We start from the raw sequence: 13247 nt of genomic DNA, 5'->3' as shown, positions 1-13247 counted from the left end.
CCTAACAACGTCCGAAATCTATACTTCATACTGTATGGTGTTGAGCCTCTACATACCTAGGTACTAGGTAGCGTACCATAATACCACGGTCCATATCCATGCAAAGCACATGCATCATCCCACCAATCTTACATGGTTGAGAGCCTCCTGGGGCTGGACTACTAGGCTACTGAAATTCTGGGTAACTCCGGGGCTGCGGGGTTACGCTTTGATGTCTCGGGGGGTTTTCATGAGGTTGGATCGAATGTCAGCAAATGTATTATTCTTTACACTAAGTTGACCAACGAGAGATGTTGTAGAAGTCGAAAATAATAACCCGAAGTAATCCTATTCAACAATATTACATGTATCTTAGGGTTTCACATACATCATACCATCATACGATCTTATATACCATGTAATTTGATTCGAACGGATTACTCGGGGAAAGATGTTACATATTCTACACCCTTTATGAAGTGGTTGACGAAATAGGTGTATCACATCAAAAACTCTCCGGTATGTCCCTAGAACAGACCATTCATCCCATGCCTTGATGTGATGGAATTAGCTTAAGACCGATACGGTTGCCTACCTAGGAATCTAACAGCTCTAGTTGTCTTCCTAGGTGCCTATAATATCGAATCTTGATTGGTGAACCATGCCTAGGTATACCCACGATCAAATTGTGGCAACTAACTCCTTAACGTAGACACATTTTAATTTGTACAAAACCAAGACAACCAATCAATTTAAATCTATACTAGATATCATCTAAAGAAACCCCTTGGAAACCCCTTGGAAACCCCTCATTTTTTTTTATTATTAAGCCTATTATTTGTCTAGCTATTAATCACGCCTTGTTGCTGCCTCCCAAATTCATTTATTGTCTGACGCATTGCGGACTCGGGGTTATTAGCATAGACACGACCACCGTTTCCGTTAATAATATGAGTGATTTCACTTCCGGGCATACCGGTAAGCCAAACAGTTGTCATGTGGTGTAATTTTACTCCACCGACTTCGGGCACTTCAATAGCATTCTCCAGTTTCGTAGGAGAATCACGAAAGTAGGAATAAATACCCAATCCCCAAGCTTCATGAATTGTTACGTTGTCAGCAACTTTATAAGAGGCGAATCCATTAGCCCTTCCGTTCTTACTCATCCAAGATTCTTGATTAGGTGGATCGTATGGAATTTCGGATTGATAGAAATAAAGTCGACCACCATTTCCATTCCATAACGTTTGGTATTCTTGATGGTGTTCATTGAACAATCCATAAATCGTTACGTTGTCGCCATTAACCACTACACCATTCTTCGTAGGGTTAACAGTCCACGCTGCACCATCGCCATGGTCAGCACGCCATAACCATAGCTGGTCACCAATTACATTATGACTATTGATGGCGATTCCGATATCGTTTCTAGTATGACCAGCAGTTCGTACTGTTAGATCATAAAGAAACGTGGGGTTTGATGCATGATCGATTGAACTATTCGGAGGACCGACTTCAACAAGTGAGGGTGAATTAATCTGACTTGCATCAAGTATAAGTCCCGCGATCGTGACACCATCTACGTCAGCCACAGTCAAAACCGATTGGCCACTGATAGGTACAAGTGAAGGCATCCCTAGACCTAGAATGATCGTATCGGCGCGAGAAATACGTAATGCATTGTCAAGTTGGAAGATGCCTGGTGTGAAAAGGATATGTTTCCCAGAGTCTAATGCCGAGTTTATACTAGTCGCAGTCGCAGTAGATGGTGGAGCTATATAGAACTGATCGATGGGAATGGATTTGCCAGATGTCGCACCATTGGTCCAACTGGGTCCTTGTGCATTCGTCTGCAAAGCAGGTACGAATACTTCATATTGGCCTTGGCTTGTAATGTAAAGGTAAGGTTTCTCTCGAATGACTGGAGTCCTATCCACAGTGGTATAAGCAGATGCTGGGAAATTATCTTGACCGGGGGCATTGAAGTCGCCAACAAATACCATATTCCATACAGCATTGGCCCAACTACCATATTTATTGTTGCGGGATAACCATTGCTGCTGTGAACCAGGAAGTACTTGTTGATCAATAATCGAATCAGCCATGAAACCTCCCGAAGCCCATCCTCCAGCTCCAGTACTTGGATCTACCTGGAATAACCAAAGACCACCCGAACTTCGGATATGCATACGTCGTAATGGTGCAGCTTGTGATACAGCTATCGTAGTTGTATTGTTGGTTTCCGCCGAGGCATTGATGGAGAAGTTCTCAAATGCTCTCCAAAAGTTACAGGTCGCATTTCGATTTGGCATCCAATACGCTGGAACATTAACGCCACCTTCAATTAAGACATCATCCGGGTTCTGACCCAATCCTGCTACATGCGTATAGAAGCCAACATCGAAGAGTACATTGTAGGTACCAGGTTTGAAGAGTAAGGCGTATCGTTCAGTTCCAAATTCATTAGCTTCCATTTGTCTAAAAATGGTTGTTGCTTTAGCTTGGATATCAACCATCGGCATTTGAGGATTGAAGATATAAACATTTGGTCCAAAGATAGTGGCGTTAGCTGTTGAAATGGAGTTATTGTTAGTATTGTTGACCATACTTGGTGTTATTGGCCTTGGAAGCCGAGGGGGTGGTGGTCTTGATCGTTCCAAGTCTGGGGATTGAGGAGGTGGCTTTGGAAGTTGAGGAGGAATTGGTTCATTCCAATATTTCTCCGTCACTAGTCTGAGGTTTTCCGTAGAGAACTCTCGAATTCCTCTATTTTCAACCCTCGCTCGAGTTCTTATCGCTTTTTCTACTTGATTCGTTCGCGGATTTAAACCATCATGTTGATATGATTCCTTCTTCACGAGACAACCTTCAATAGCCCACTTTGGTACTGCTTCTTCGTAGATTACTCCCTTCTCCTGTCGCATCATTTCAATTAATTCCGCATTTGTCTTCCCATGCAATTGATTTTGACTGAATAATGTTCTTGCAAATGCGTTAACACTATTTCTGACTGCATCACCGCGACATCGCCATAAAATGCAATTTAATGCCTCTTCAACAGTTGGAACGGCAAAGAATCGTGCATCGAAATGTGCGGTGTTACGTGGAACATCTTCCCCTATAGGCGCAATCGCCATGTCCTTGCTCAACGCGGCCGTCAGGTGTACATTGAATCGCACACTACAATTACTTGCAGCTAGGGATGCCAATTTTTGCAAACGCTCGTTAAAAAGCTGAACACCATCCGGAAACACCAAAGTAATTTCATCGGATTGTGTATATGCGATAGTAGCGCGAGGGAAGTAATCTAGTAAGTCGGAACATGTTGCTACCATAGCATCATGAATTCGCTGATCGAAAGGCCGTTGAAAATGTGATTGCGCCGTGAAACGAGAAAAGTTATGCCCATCTAAACGTAAGACAACGGGGGATGAAGTGGGCAGCGCGAAATCAAATTGTGCTTCATATTGTTTCATGCGACCGGCAAGAGAAGTTTTCTGAATATCAGTATCAGAGGCCATTTTATTCAGTTTGAGGCTCAGAATTGTAGTTGAAAGATACTGTTAGGTACGATTGAAAGCTTTAGGTATAAATCGGTGATGTCAATTTCGCGGTCAGCTTCGGTTTCGGTTCTCTCCGATGGGTTCCACCAAAGTCCGGATCGGTTTTTATACCATCTATTTCGTTTTCAATCCTACGGGAATGACTGGAGAATGATAGGGAATGGAATTTATCGAGTATTTGATTAGATAATTAATTCTAATTTGGGTTTCTTACTATGATAGTTGAAAGATCCACCGATTATCTGAGCAACTAGCTACTTCAACTTTCACCTTTTCATCACACTTACATCCGAAATCGAGAAATCATGGAATCGGGCAAAGGAAAACCGAACCGTAAAAAGACACCACTTAATAATCCAATCGAAGTTGCGACTACAATATGGTTTCAATCCAACGTATATCCACAGCAGCCACAGTTGCATCTGTATGAACTTACCACCCAGATCCCCAGAAGATGGACTGTATATGAGCCGATGGTATTACTTCCGACGGGCTCTTTCGATGGTATTATATGGAAACAGATTTTTCTAAATTTGTCAGATGATCAAGTGGGCGCACTTTGGACTCAAATCTTGGCGGAAATTTCGAAAAGAACTGGAGGGGTAAAGTTAACTCACCTAGCTGTCAATGAAGGAATTCCTGCGACTCATCACTCCGATTTATCGGACGAGCGTACCCAGGGTGATAGCGATATATCAGAGGAGCGAAAGCCCGAGGAGAATATACTACGCAGCCCAACTGGTCTTCGGATGCTTCAAGGGGACTTTGGCTCTGCTTCTATCGATAATACAGCGCCAGACTTCGAGCAAGCTTTCTGGGTATCTACAAGACAGAATGGTGTCTTTCAAACATGGACGCCACGGTGGACTATGTTTAGTCGAGGGAATATCAAAGAAAAAGCGCGACTACTTGATTTTCACGACAATAGAACGATATCATTGGATGATGCATGGGCGATTGATTTATATGCAGGGATTGGTTACTTCACCTTCTCATATGCAAAGTTAGGCATGCGAGTTTTGTGTTGGGAATTGAACCCTTGGAGTGTTGAAGGTTTGCGCAGAGGTGCCAAACGAAATGGATGGTCGGTAAAGGTTGTGAAGGATGAATACGATCTTGCGCTGCCGATGAAAAAGTTAGTGAGTGGTGGAGAGCAAATCATAGTGTTTCTCGAAGACAACAAACATGCCGTGAGAAGGATTAAGGAACTTGAAGATCTAAATATCCTACATGTTAATTGTGGTCTATTACCTAGTAGTGATGCGTCTTGGAAGGACGTTTGGGATATTGCTGCTTCGAACAAAAGCGAAGAGGCATGGCTTCATCTACATGAAAATGTAGGGGTGGCGGATATTGAAAAACGGAAAGAGGAAATCGAACAGTATTTTGAAGGACTGATGCGCGAGGATGGAGGTCATAAAACAGCCCATGTAGAACATACGGAACTGGTCAAGACCTTTGCACCAGGGGTTCGGCATTGCGTATTCGATCTGCATATTAATAAATCTACTAGTATAACATAATACTATACAACACGTATATTCGATATTCCATTTCATAAGTCGTGTATACCTTCATCTGACACATCAACCAACACACGTTACGCCGCCATGCTCACATGCTACACCAACCAATCCAGAACTGTAGGGGTATCGTTATATCGTCATATCAACTCTTAACCACTTCTTCTAAACTTGCTTGGAATATTATCTTCAACAATAGCCATCTTATTAAGTTTCTCAAGTCTTTCTTCTTCGTCCTCTAGCATTTCGTGTTTCTTGAAATGTTCAATATCCTCAGGGTGGGTTAACTCTTCTAGAGGGGTATTCTCGTCATGATATTTCTCCCAATGGTGGATTTCGTACTCGTATTCATCGTCGCCATGGTGTCCGGGACCTACACCTAGATCTGGTAACGTCTTTCCGGAATCGATAAAAGCAACAAATTCGTCACGTGTTACGAATCCGTCACCGTTGGTGTCGAGTAGTCGTAGTAATTCGTGTTCGATTTCGTCGCGACGAGATTGTGGGACGTTCTTGTTGGATTCATCCATTAATCCATATGTGCGTAGTATCTCTTCGGCTTCCCAATGTCCGTCGGCGTCGTAGTCGTGTAGAACGAAGAAGGATGAGGCGTCGAAGTCGCTAATATGATGTTCCTCTACATATAACATTAGTACTAAGGATAGATAACCTCCTGTGTAAGAAAAGAATATCTTACCTGCCATATGTTTTGTCATCCAGTTGGCATTTTCATCAACCATAGGCTTTTGCGCTCCTCCGTGATCTCCATGGCCTAAGACTCGGCAAATGAGACCGGCCGTAACTAGTATGGTATTGCGCATTTTGGTCTAATCTTTCGGGATTGACGGATGTTGTTACGTGGTAAATTTAAGTAAATGCCGAGTCCGAAGACGAAGGCTATAAAAACCTTGGATGGGACGGAAATCACGGAGCGGAAAGTATAAGTCGTTGTTTCGTTTCGATAAGGACAACAAGACAAGGAAAGGAAAGAAGCTAGGCATATGCAAGCTGGGGAAGCTGCATTCTTAGATCTGGACTTCAAGATAAGCTAAAGCGGATGCAGGTGGATAAGGGAAATAACCAGTGATATCATTAATCCCGGTTAAGATCCTGCAGGGAAATTACAGGGGTTAACTCCACTAAGTTTAGCTTATCCGGGTCCTATTTGGGTCATCTTCAGGGGTTACCTTAGTGATCATCTAAGCTCTAAGCTTCTAAGCTTTGTTCATCATTCCTAAATTTCCATTTCTTGAATCAACAATTACGGCAACTACCGAACGAATCGCATCTCTAATTCGCATCACTTGACGATACTCAAGTAAAGCTACTTCTTACGTATAGCCTCGTCGTGTGGATCTTGTTTTGGTCATTGAGGGGCCTACGCAAACATGAGTCGCACGTTGGAACCTACACTTCTATCTTTGTTACCGACTTATTCTAAAGACCTACCGCAACCTCTACTCGAGCTCGCATCCTCGTTACTTACACAATCTCGACATTCCGCCGGAACACTTAAAGCTGAAGAAGAAGTAGCTCGTGCATATGCGTGTGCTCATATCGCTTGCGAACGTCTAAAGATAACCCTCGATCTTCCACCGATTCAACCAAGACCTCCCGTGCCTCCCCGAATCTACAAGAGACTATACACACATCTTGATCATGTATTACCTGCGAATAGTGTAGGAAGATCAGGAAGAGTACGGACCCCTAGCTCGAAGCTACGCGAATCTGGAATATTTGGTAGTGGTCAACGAATTCCATCTCGAGGAACACCCAACAAGGAAGAATCATTAGCCAAGTTTAAATCTCCTGCGACTAAAAGAGATGAGACACCCATAAAATCTACGGGAAAACCTCCACTTCCAGCAAAGAAAAAAGCAGGAGGTAACACAAGCGCATTACCAGCATGGATTCGTCCTACTATCCAATTCATGTGTAAGGAGTTGGATGATGAACGTATCGGGAGGACTGTCTTAGCTGGTATGCAAACCATCGCGACCCCACACGGGAAGCGAACAAAAGATGAATGGGTAAACCAGAATTTAACACCATTACTCGCGGCCGTATATTTTCTCGTTTCATCACAATTATACGTATTAGAGCAAGGAAAAGAATTAGACGATCCGCAATATATACGAATGCGAAAATCAATTCTCAAGGTATTTGCGCGAGCGCAAGAGAATGTCAACGTGACAGGAATGGATGAAGATGAATTATGGATTGGTTGGGCGGACATAAAATCAAAAGATGTTGATGGTGCAGTCAGCAAAGTCGTCGAGAACGAATGGCAGAAAGAGGAATGGTTTGCTGGTATTAAACATATGGTGAAAACGAATGATACCGAGGTTAATGAAAATGTGGAAATGGAGAATGGTGACGAGAGACCTTTTAGCGAGAAACTTCACTTGCAAAGAGGTGATACCATGCTTCAAAGCAAATGGGATATGACGGACCAAAAGAGAGAAGAATATCAAGCTTGGAAGCATGAGATGCTGAGTCGAATTGAGGAGATTGAACGATCTCGTGGATCCGCGATGGAAATAGATGCTCCAGCATGATCGGTCCGAAATAAATTGTGCAGGATTTGTGATCGAGGTCTTCGGGCTGGGTAGTCTGGATGCATTCACGTAGGGGCATCTGGACCGGAGCGACTAGAGCCTATGCGGCATAATTTTGGCCAAACCTGTAGCAAACATACAGGATTGGTAGTTCTCAATTAGGTGCCTATCCGATATCTCGCGGGTGTATGCCAATGAATGCCGGGAACCTATCCGGGTACTTGCTCGCTAGCATGTATAAATACGTTAATAAATCTTCCCCGCGCTCGATCATCCAGGTATACAATTCTTCGATGGACGAACTCTGCAATCACACGATCGGATGCCATTTCATCGTTGTACTGATATTTATTAATATGGTTACACTGTTTTCATATACGAAGCCTAGCTTGCGATCGAAATCAAGCTCCTTTCCTTGTGGCGTCACCATGTCCGATCGTATCCTGAACCGTCCCACCTACCGACCCTTTATCGGTGAATTGACGTCCTACCAAGCCCTCCTTCGAGAATGGCCCTCCTACTTTATGAGCCGTGCTGCCAATAGCTCCTTCAGACTACATAATTGTTACACGTCAGCAAGATAGTCATGATTCATGAAGGAATATTTTACGTACCGAGAACTCGTGCCCAACTGACCCCTGAGAATCAAACGCCGAAACTCTCGTGGCTGAATTCTCATCCTCGCCGGATCGAGGACCGAGATAGTTCTCAGTTGCAGGGAGTTGATCGAATTTGGAGTTTCGCGCCGTATTTCCTGTAATACCACCACTATTCTTCAGGCCGGAGTCATCACTACTCGCTCGTTGTCCGATACTACCGGGATCTCCTCCTCCAGTACCCCTTTTTAATGCACCAGGAACATCAGGTGCATTGTCAGTGGCAGACTTCATTGCACCAAGAATGCTGCTCTCTTTGTTATCGTGGTTCTTGCGACCTGGCATCATAGATTCAAGAAAACCGCCTGTTTTCATCCCATCACGATGACTTTGTAGGCCCTCTTGAGACTCGTCGTAGTCTCGATGTCCTCTCATCATTGTCTCTTCAACACCTCCATGTCTTCCGTCATGTGTGAAGTCACCCAGGTGACCTGAGCCTTGTTGCTGTCTCTTAGCATCTCCTGGTTTCAGGGCTTCTTTGAGAGAACCAAGAAAAGATTTGTCCTGATTTTGATCGGGAATCTAATATTATGAGAGCTGTCAGCAGTGGCTATTAACTTTAACCATACATATCATATTTCTCAGGAGAAAACGTACGTATCCGGCTGCGGTTCCTTTAGGGTCGGGGTCATCCGATGGATCGATATTGTGTTGCGCACTCTTAGCCCCATAGTTGAGGCCTCGAATTGGGTTTCCGCCCGTACCTCCAGTCGACATGGTTATTGTTTAATATGAACAATTTATTATTGAACATATGGAAAAGAAAAACTCGATGAATTGGATCAAAATGCCATTTCTATCAATCGATATATATGCCTCCTCTCAACTGGAGGCGGAGGTGCTCCTATCACGTCATAGTGATGCGCCCAATACCACTGAGATATCATCATATCACCGTTAACGATCGAAGGCCCTAAAATGATGTAAAACAATTCACAAGGCTCCATATTTGCTCGGCGAGGAGAAAGTATATTTATGAGAATGATCAACGTTTGATCGAGATTCCGTACCCAATAGGATGAGAGTAGCACTCGAACCCCGAAGGAACATTCCGGCCAGCCCTACGCGATTCTCCAACCCCATACTCTAGCTAATAATTCGGAATTAGAGCTTAGGTGTAATCATATACTGACCCCTGAAGATCAACGCGATGTTAAGACGAGATATGATTGGTCCACCATACCTCTAGCATCACCGAATACGATACCACGCATTGGCAAAGATATTCACCACTTCTACCACCCATCATTTATAAGGTTATTGGCTTGTTTGGAAGCACCATTTAATCAGTCAAGATAGACCTCTTCACTATATGATTGGTCTGGCGTGGTCTTCCACCCTGACCTGCAGAGCGTCCACCCTATTCCACCCTATTCACAGCGCTGCCTGGAATATGTACACCTCAAGTATCCTGCCTAAAGTCTGACCCGTTGGCTTCGGGCGAGCCCGTGCTTGGGCACAAGAGGTCGTGAATTCCCATCTCTCGGGTTTAGTATGTCAAACCCAAATCATCCAATTGAAGAACGACGTTTTTATCTTTTCTGAGCTCGAAAACTTTACAACCATGAACGCAAACCAGCAGGTACTTGATAATGACTTGGGCAACAATGCCTCCAAGAACGCCCCAAATGACGGACCCGCTATCGATTGGACCTCTAGCAGCCAGCACCATACCACACATGCGCCAGCAGCTGCATGCCCTTCGCTTCCACAGCTAAGTGGAGGAGGGTAGGTTTTTTTTTTTTTACAAAATTTGCTTACCCGTGAGACGAAATTAGGGTATTGGGCTCTCTTACTGTTTGTGTCCAATGCCATTGCGCATTTCCGAACAACGCGCAGCTGAACAAGCACGCCAAGGACACTTCCCACAAATCATATGAATGTACCTGCGGCGCCAGGTTTGGCCGATCTGATGCCCTTGTCCGACACATCAATGCGAAATCCGGTGGTGCATCTAAGTACACATGCGAGTACTGCGGCCCCCGTAAGGGCTTCTACCGCCCTGACCACCTAAATCAGCATATGAGGCTTTGTCACGCCGCCAACGCCGAAGACCAGCTGCTTGTCCGGAATGCTGGTGCTAATTATTCTGATGCCGGCGATCTCTCTATTGCTACCGGTTCCGTTGCTGTTGCCGGTGTTGGAGACCAGCTACTCGGGCAACTGACTGGAATTGATCAATCTAACGTTATCACTTCTGCTGTCCATGTCGGTGCACTTAATAACGACCGGGACTACGCTCAGTGGAATCAGGTTCCCTCCGTTCCATGGACCGTCCCAGAGACCTTTCAGGGGGAACCCATCGGCTACGTTCCAGAGAACAACTTTCTCGATCCCCAGAATATGATGGTTTTTCCCATGGCCTATGGCTATGATACTAAGCCCCAATTTCCGAACACCATGCCAGTTGGGTATGAAGCCCTTCCGGATGATATGCTTGTCGAATTTGGCCAGATTTCGGACGTTGTGCCTTTGGACGATGGACAGCTTCTTATTGACGTGGAGTTGCTGAACAACGGCCAGTTCGATGGGCATGCTGGTCCTTCCCAAACCCATGGACAGGATGGCTCTGCCCAGTTCTAGATTCGAAGTATTCTGGTACTATGCTGGCGAACAAGCCTTTGATTGTTAGCTGAGACTAGTGGAAGGCGGCTATATGTATGGGTTTATTATGGAGTGGGTTGATTTACTTAGACGATCACGTTCTTTTGGTTACGAGATAGGTTGGAATATGATACCAACGTCCATTCTTTGCTTCTAGAGACCCTAATCTACGTGAACATCAATTATCCAGACCTTCTCCCTTTCCCCTTGACTAGAGGAGCTCCTAATGTTAGGTTATAGTATACTATATCGGTATCTGTCCGCAAGCCTAGATCTCATTTATCAACGTGGAGTTCCGATCAAGTGAATTCCGGCGTCGGCCTGGCTCACCACAAGTGATCATAGAATGAAAAACCATATGCACTGACTTAACGGAATAGCACAGGGCTGAGTCTGCGACTAGTCAGAGCTAGTGACGTCCATGGTCGCACGAATACAGCCTAGTATACTAAAATAGCCTTCGTACGACATGGAATGTAGAAACTGTATTAATCCTCTCCAATCCCCTACCTATGATACAAGGAACCGCAATACACTTTGGTCATAGACCAACCCAAATCACCATCAAACGCCGAGGGGCTAGACTCCTCCACCAAGACATCAAATCGATCTTGTGAAAGCAAGCCAAGCATGACCCTTTTCTGTAATATACTCCCCACGATTAAACAGCACTGTAACCTCCACGACTTCCGCTTCCTTGTACTGTGTTAAGTACTCTCCTAGTCCAATCCTTAAGTAGGTAGGGAATATCGCGAATGGTGTCGCCGTGTGGGATAAGATCCCAACCTCGAGCTCCGTATCGGTTATAGTTGAGCCAAGAACCAAAGATGAGGTATGCCGCGGTGCCAAGGAAGACGCTGCGTATTATGATTAGTATGTGACATGGCTAAGCATTTGATCTCCATAGAACAAGCACTTACAGAATAACGAGCCAAGTGAAAAATCCCCAGTGTGGACTTGGCTTTTCATCGGGGCCGTCATCAGATCCATTATCATCTCTCTTCTCGCAAGCATATTTGGATAACCAGGTTAAACGTAGCACATCTACTTCTGGGTCCTCTTCTGAAGGTGCGTAGCTTCTAAATATCAAGCTAGGATCATTCTTAATACCTAGTTGAACCTCCTTAGGTGTCTCGCCATCGTCGCCGTCATTGCCGTCATTGCCGTCACCTCCATCGTCTCCGTTATCCCCGTCATCATCGGCTCGGAATAGTAAAGGGTTCGTGGCTCGAGCCATAAGGGGATCATCACTGGATTCGTATTTATCATCCGTGGGATCGTACTCGCCTTCGGTTCCATTTCGATCTTTATCGCAGAGGAATTCTATAATAGCTTTCTGGTCTCGTTTATGGCCGCTATCTGTTCGATCGATGCCACCCTTCAATACGACGAGTAATCCTTGTTTACCCGTATCCGAGTTGTCAAGTCGCGTTATTTCGGAATCTAAAGGATGACCTCCGTGATTCTCTAGATCACCGGCGATGGGAATAGCTTTTTCGAAGGTATCACCTAAACGTTTGATGGCGCAAACTGTACACGCGACAGTGATGAGTATGGTTACCTAGTTCAGAAAAGGGGTACTAATTTGCGAGACGAGAATAATGACATACCTCGAGAGCCGTTAGGACACTGTTCATCCTTCTTTACGTCACCTTTCTTCTTAAGAGGGCGACAAATATCGACGGTATAGGTTGTATTGTGTGAAGTTTCGCCTATGATGCGACTTGTTACGACAGAGTGTGGACCACCCAACTTCTCGAGATTAAATGGTTGGCCTTTAGCAACAACATTATTGCACCTGAACATCGCATCTGTAGGTAAGGGAGCGAGGAGAAGAGAAAGTAGTAGTGCAGCATCTGCTGTCGATATTGTTGAGAATTTCATGTTGACGGAGAAGGATTCGATTTGGTTCGCTGACGCGATCGGGTTCGTCGGGAGTAAATGAATATGGAAGTCGGGTGTCGCGGATGAAAATCGCAGGTTTTACTCCAGAAAGTAGGCAGGCAGGTTTTTAGAAAGTGAAATGGAACGACGAGGTATTCGAAGCTTGGTTGAATAGTTGGGTAGTGATTAATGAATGAATGAATGGACTGAATAGAATGGTGTTGAAATCTCGAAGCCTTCAAGAACCTGACAAATAAGAATGCATACGGTTATAACCAAAAGGGAAAAGTGATTGACAACAGGACAAGAATGAAGGGTTAGTTGTCAATCTAACCTAACATCAGATGAAGAAGTCTCGAAAGTAAAAAGAGGCAAGAAGATGAAAAGGTAACTAGGCTTGTGACGATATCACAACTCATGTGCCTCGATGATGATTGATAAACTAAAGATGCAAGTTAGTGTGTACTTGGCTTAAATTGA

At 44.5% G+C, this 13247-nt stretch overlaps 7 protein-coding genes across 7 annotated transcripts; 3 read left to right on the top strand and 4 right to left on the bottom strand.

Annotated features, from left to right (window-relative positions):
- Positions 1-702: 702 nt before the first annotated feature.
- F4822DRAFT_405345 (glycoside hydrolase family 55 protein) lies at positions 703-3642 on the bottom strand. Its single transcript, XM_051458284.1, has one exon. The coding sequence runs from the start codon at positions 3498-3500 to the stop codon at positions 822-824; it is 2679 nt and encodes an 892-aa protein (XP_051314984.1). The 5' UTR covers positions 3501-3642; the 3' UTR covers positions 703-821.
- Positions 3643-3847: 205 nt separating this feature from the next.
- F4822DRAFT_429821 (S-adenosyl-L-methionine-dependent methyltransferase) lies at positions 3848-5065 on the top strand (the record flags this gene model as incomplete). Its single annotated transcript, XM_051461166.1, has 1 exon — positions 3848-5065. The coding sequence occupies one exon, from the start codon at positions 3848-3850 to the stop codon at positions 5063-5065; it is 1218 nt and encodes a 405-aa protein (XP_051314983.1).
- F4822DRAFT_405343 (uncharacterized protein) lies at positions 5012-6076 on the bottom strand. Its single transcript, XM_051458283.1, has 2 exons — positions 5763-6076; positions 5012-5702 (listed from the first exon to the last, which is right to left on the bottom strand). The coding sequence occupies exons 1-2, from the start codon at positions 5884-5886 to the stop codon at positions 5218-5220; spliced, it is 609 nt and encodes a 202-aa protein (XP_051314982.1). The 5' UTR covers positions 5887-6076; the 3' UTR covers positions 5012-5217.
- Positions 6077-6276: 200 nt separating this feature from the next.
- F4822DRAFT_272794 (uncharacterized protein) lies at positions 6277-7915 on the top strand. Its single transcript, XM_051454739.1, has one exon. It carries the CDS (start codon positions 6454-6456, stop codon positions 7621-7623), a length of 1170 nt encoding a protein of 389 aa, XP_051314981.1. The 5' UTR covers positions 6277-6453; the 3' UTR covers positions 7624-7915.
- On the bottom strand, positions 7824-9386 carry F4822DRAFT_272833 (uncharacterized protein). Its single transcript, XM_051454740.1, has 3 exons — positions 8877-9386; positions 8238-8801; positions 7824-8177 (listed from the first exon to the last, which is right to left on the bottom strand). The coding sequence occupies exons 1-3, from the start codon at positions 8994-8996 to the stop codon at positions 8025-8027; spliced, it is 837 nt and encodes a 278-aa protein (XP_051314980.1). The 5' UTR covers positions 8997-9386; the 3' UTR covers positions 7824-8024.
- Positions 9387-9843: 457 nt separating this feature from the next.
- Positions 9844-11366, top strand: F4822DRAFT_443895 (uncharacterized protein; the record flags this gene model as incomplete). Its single annotated transcript, XM_051463150.1, has 2 exons — positions 9844-10007; positions 10058-11366. The coding sequence occupies 2 exons, from the start codon at positions 9844-9846 to the stop codon at positions 10860-10862; spliced, it is 969 nt and encodes a 322-aa protein (XP_051314979.1). The 3' UTR covers positions 10863-11366.
- Positions 11021-13244, bottom strand: F4822DRAFT_405338 (autophagy-related protein 27). The gene is made up of 3 exons (XM_051458282.1): positions 12494-13244; positions 11804-12413; positions 11021-11740 (listed from the first exon to the last, which is right to left on the bottom strand). Exons 1-3 carry the CDS (start codon positions 12765-12767, stop codon positions 11545-11547), a joined length of 1080 nt encoding a protein of 359 aa, XP_051314978.1. The 5' UTR covers positions 12768-13244; the 3' UTR covers positions 11021-11544.
- Positions 13245-13247: the final 3 nt, after the last annotated feature.

The sequence above is a fragment of the Hypoxylon trugodes genome (assembly GCF_022578975.1).
Source record: "Hypoxylon trugodes strain CBS 135444 unplaced genomic scaffold F4822scaffold_5, whole genome shotgun sequence".
Lineage (NCBI taxonomy): Eukaryota > Fungi > Ascomycota > Sordariomycetes > Xylariales > Hypoxylaceae > Hypoxylon > Hypoxylon trugodes.
This window is presented reverse-complemented; position numbering and strand designations above follow the sequence as displayed.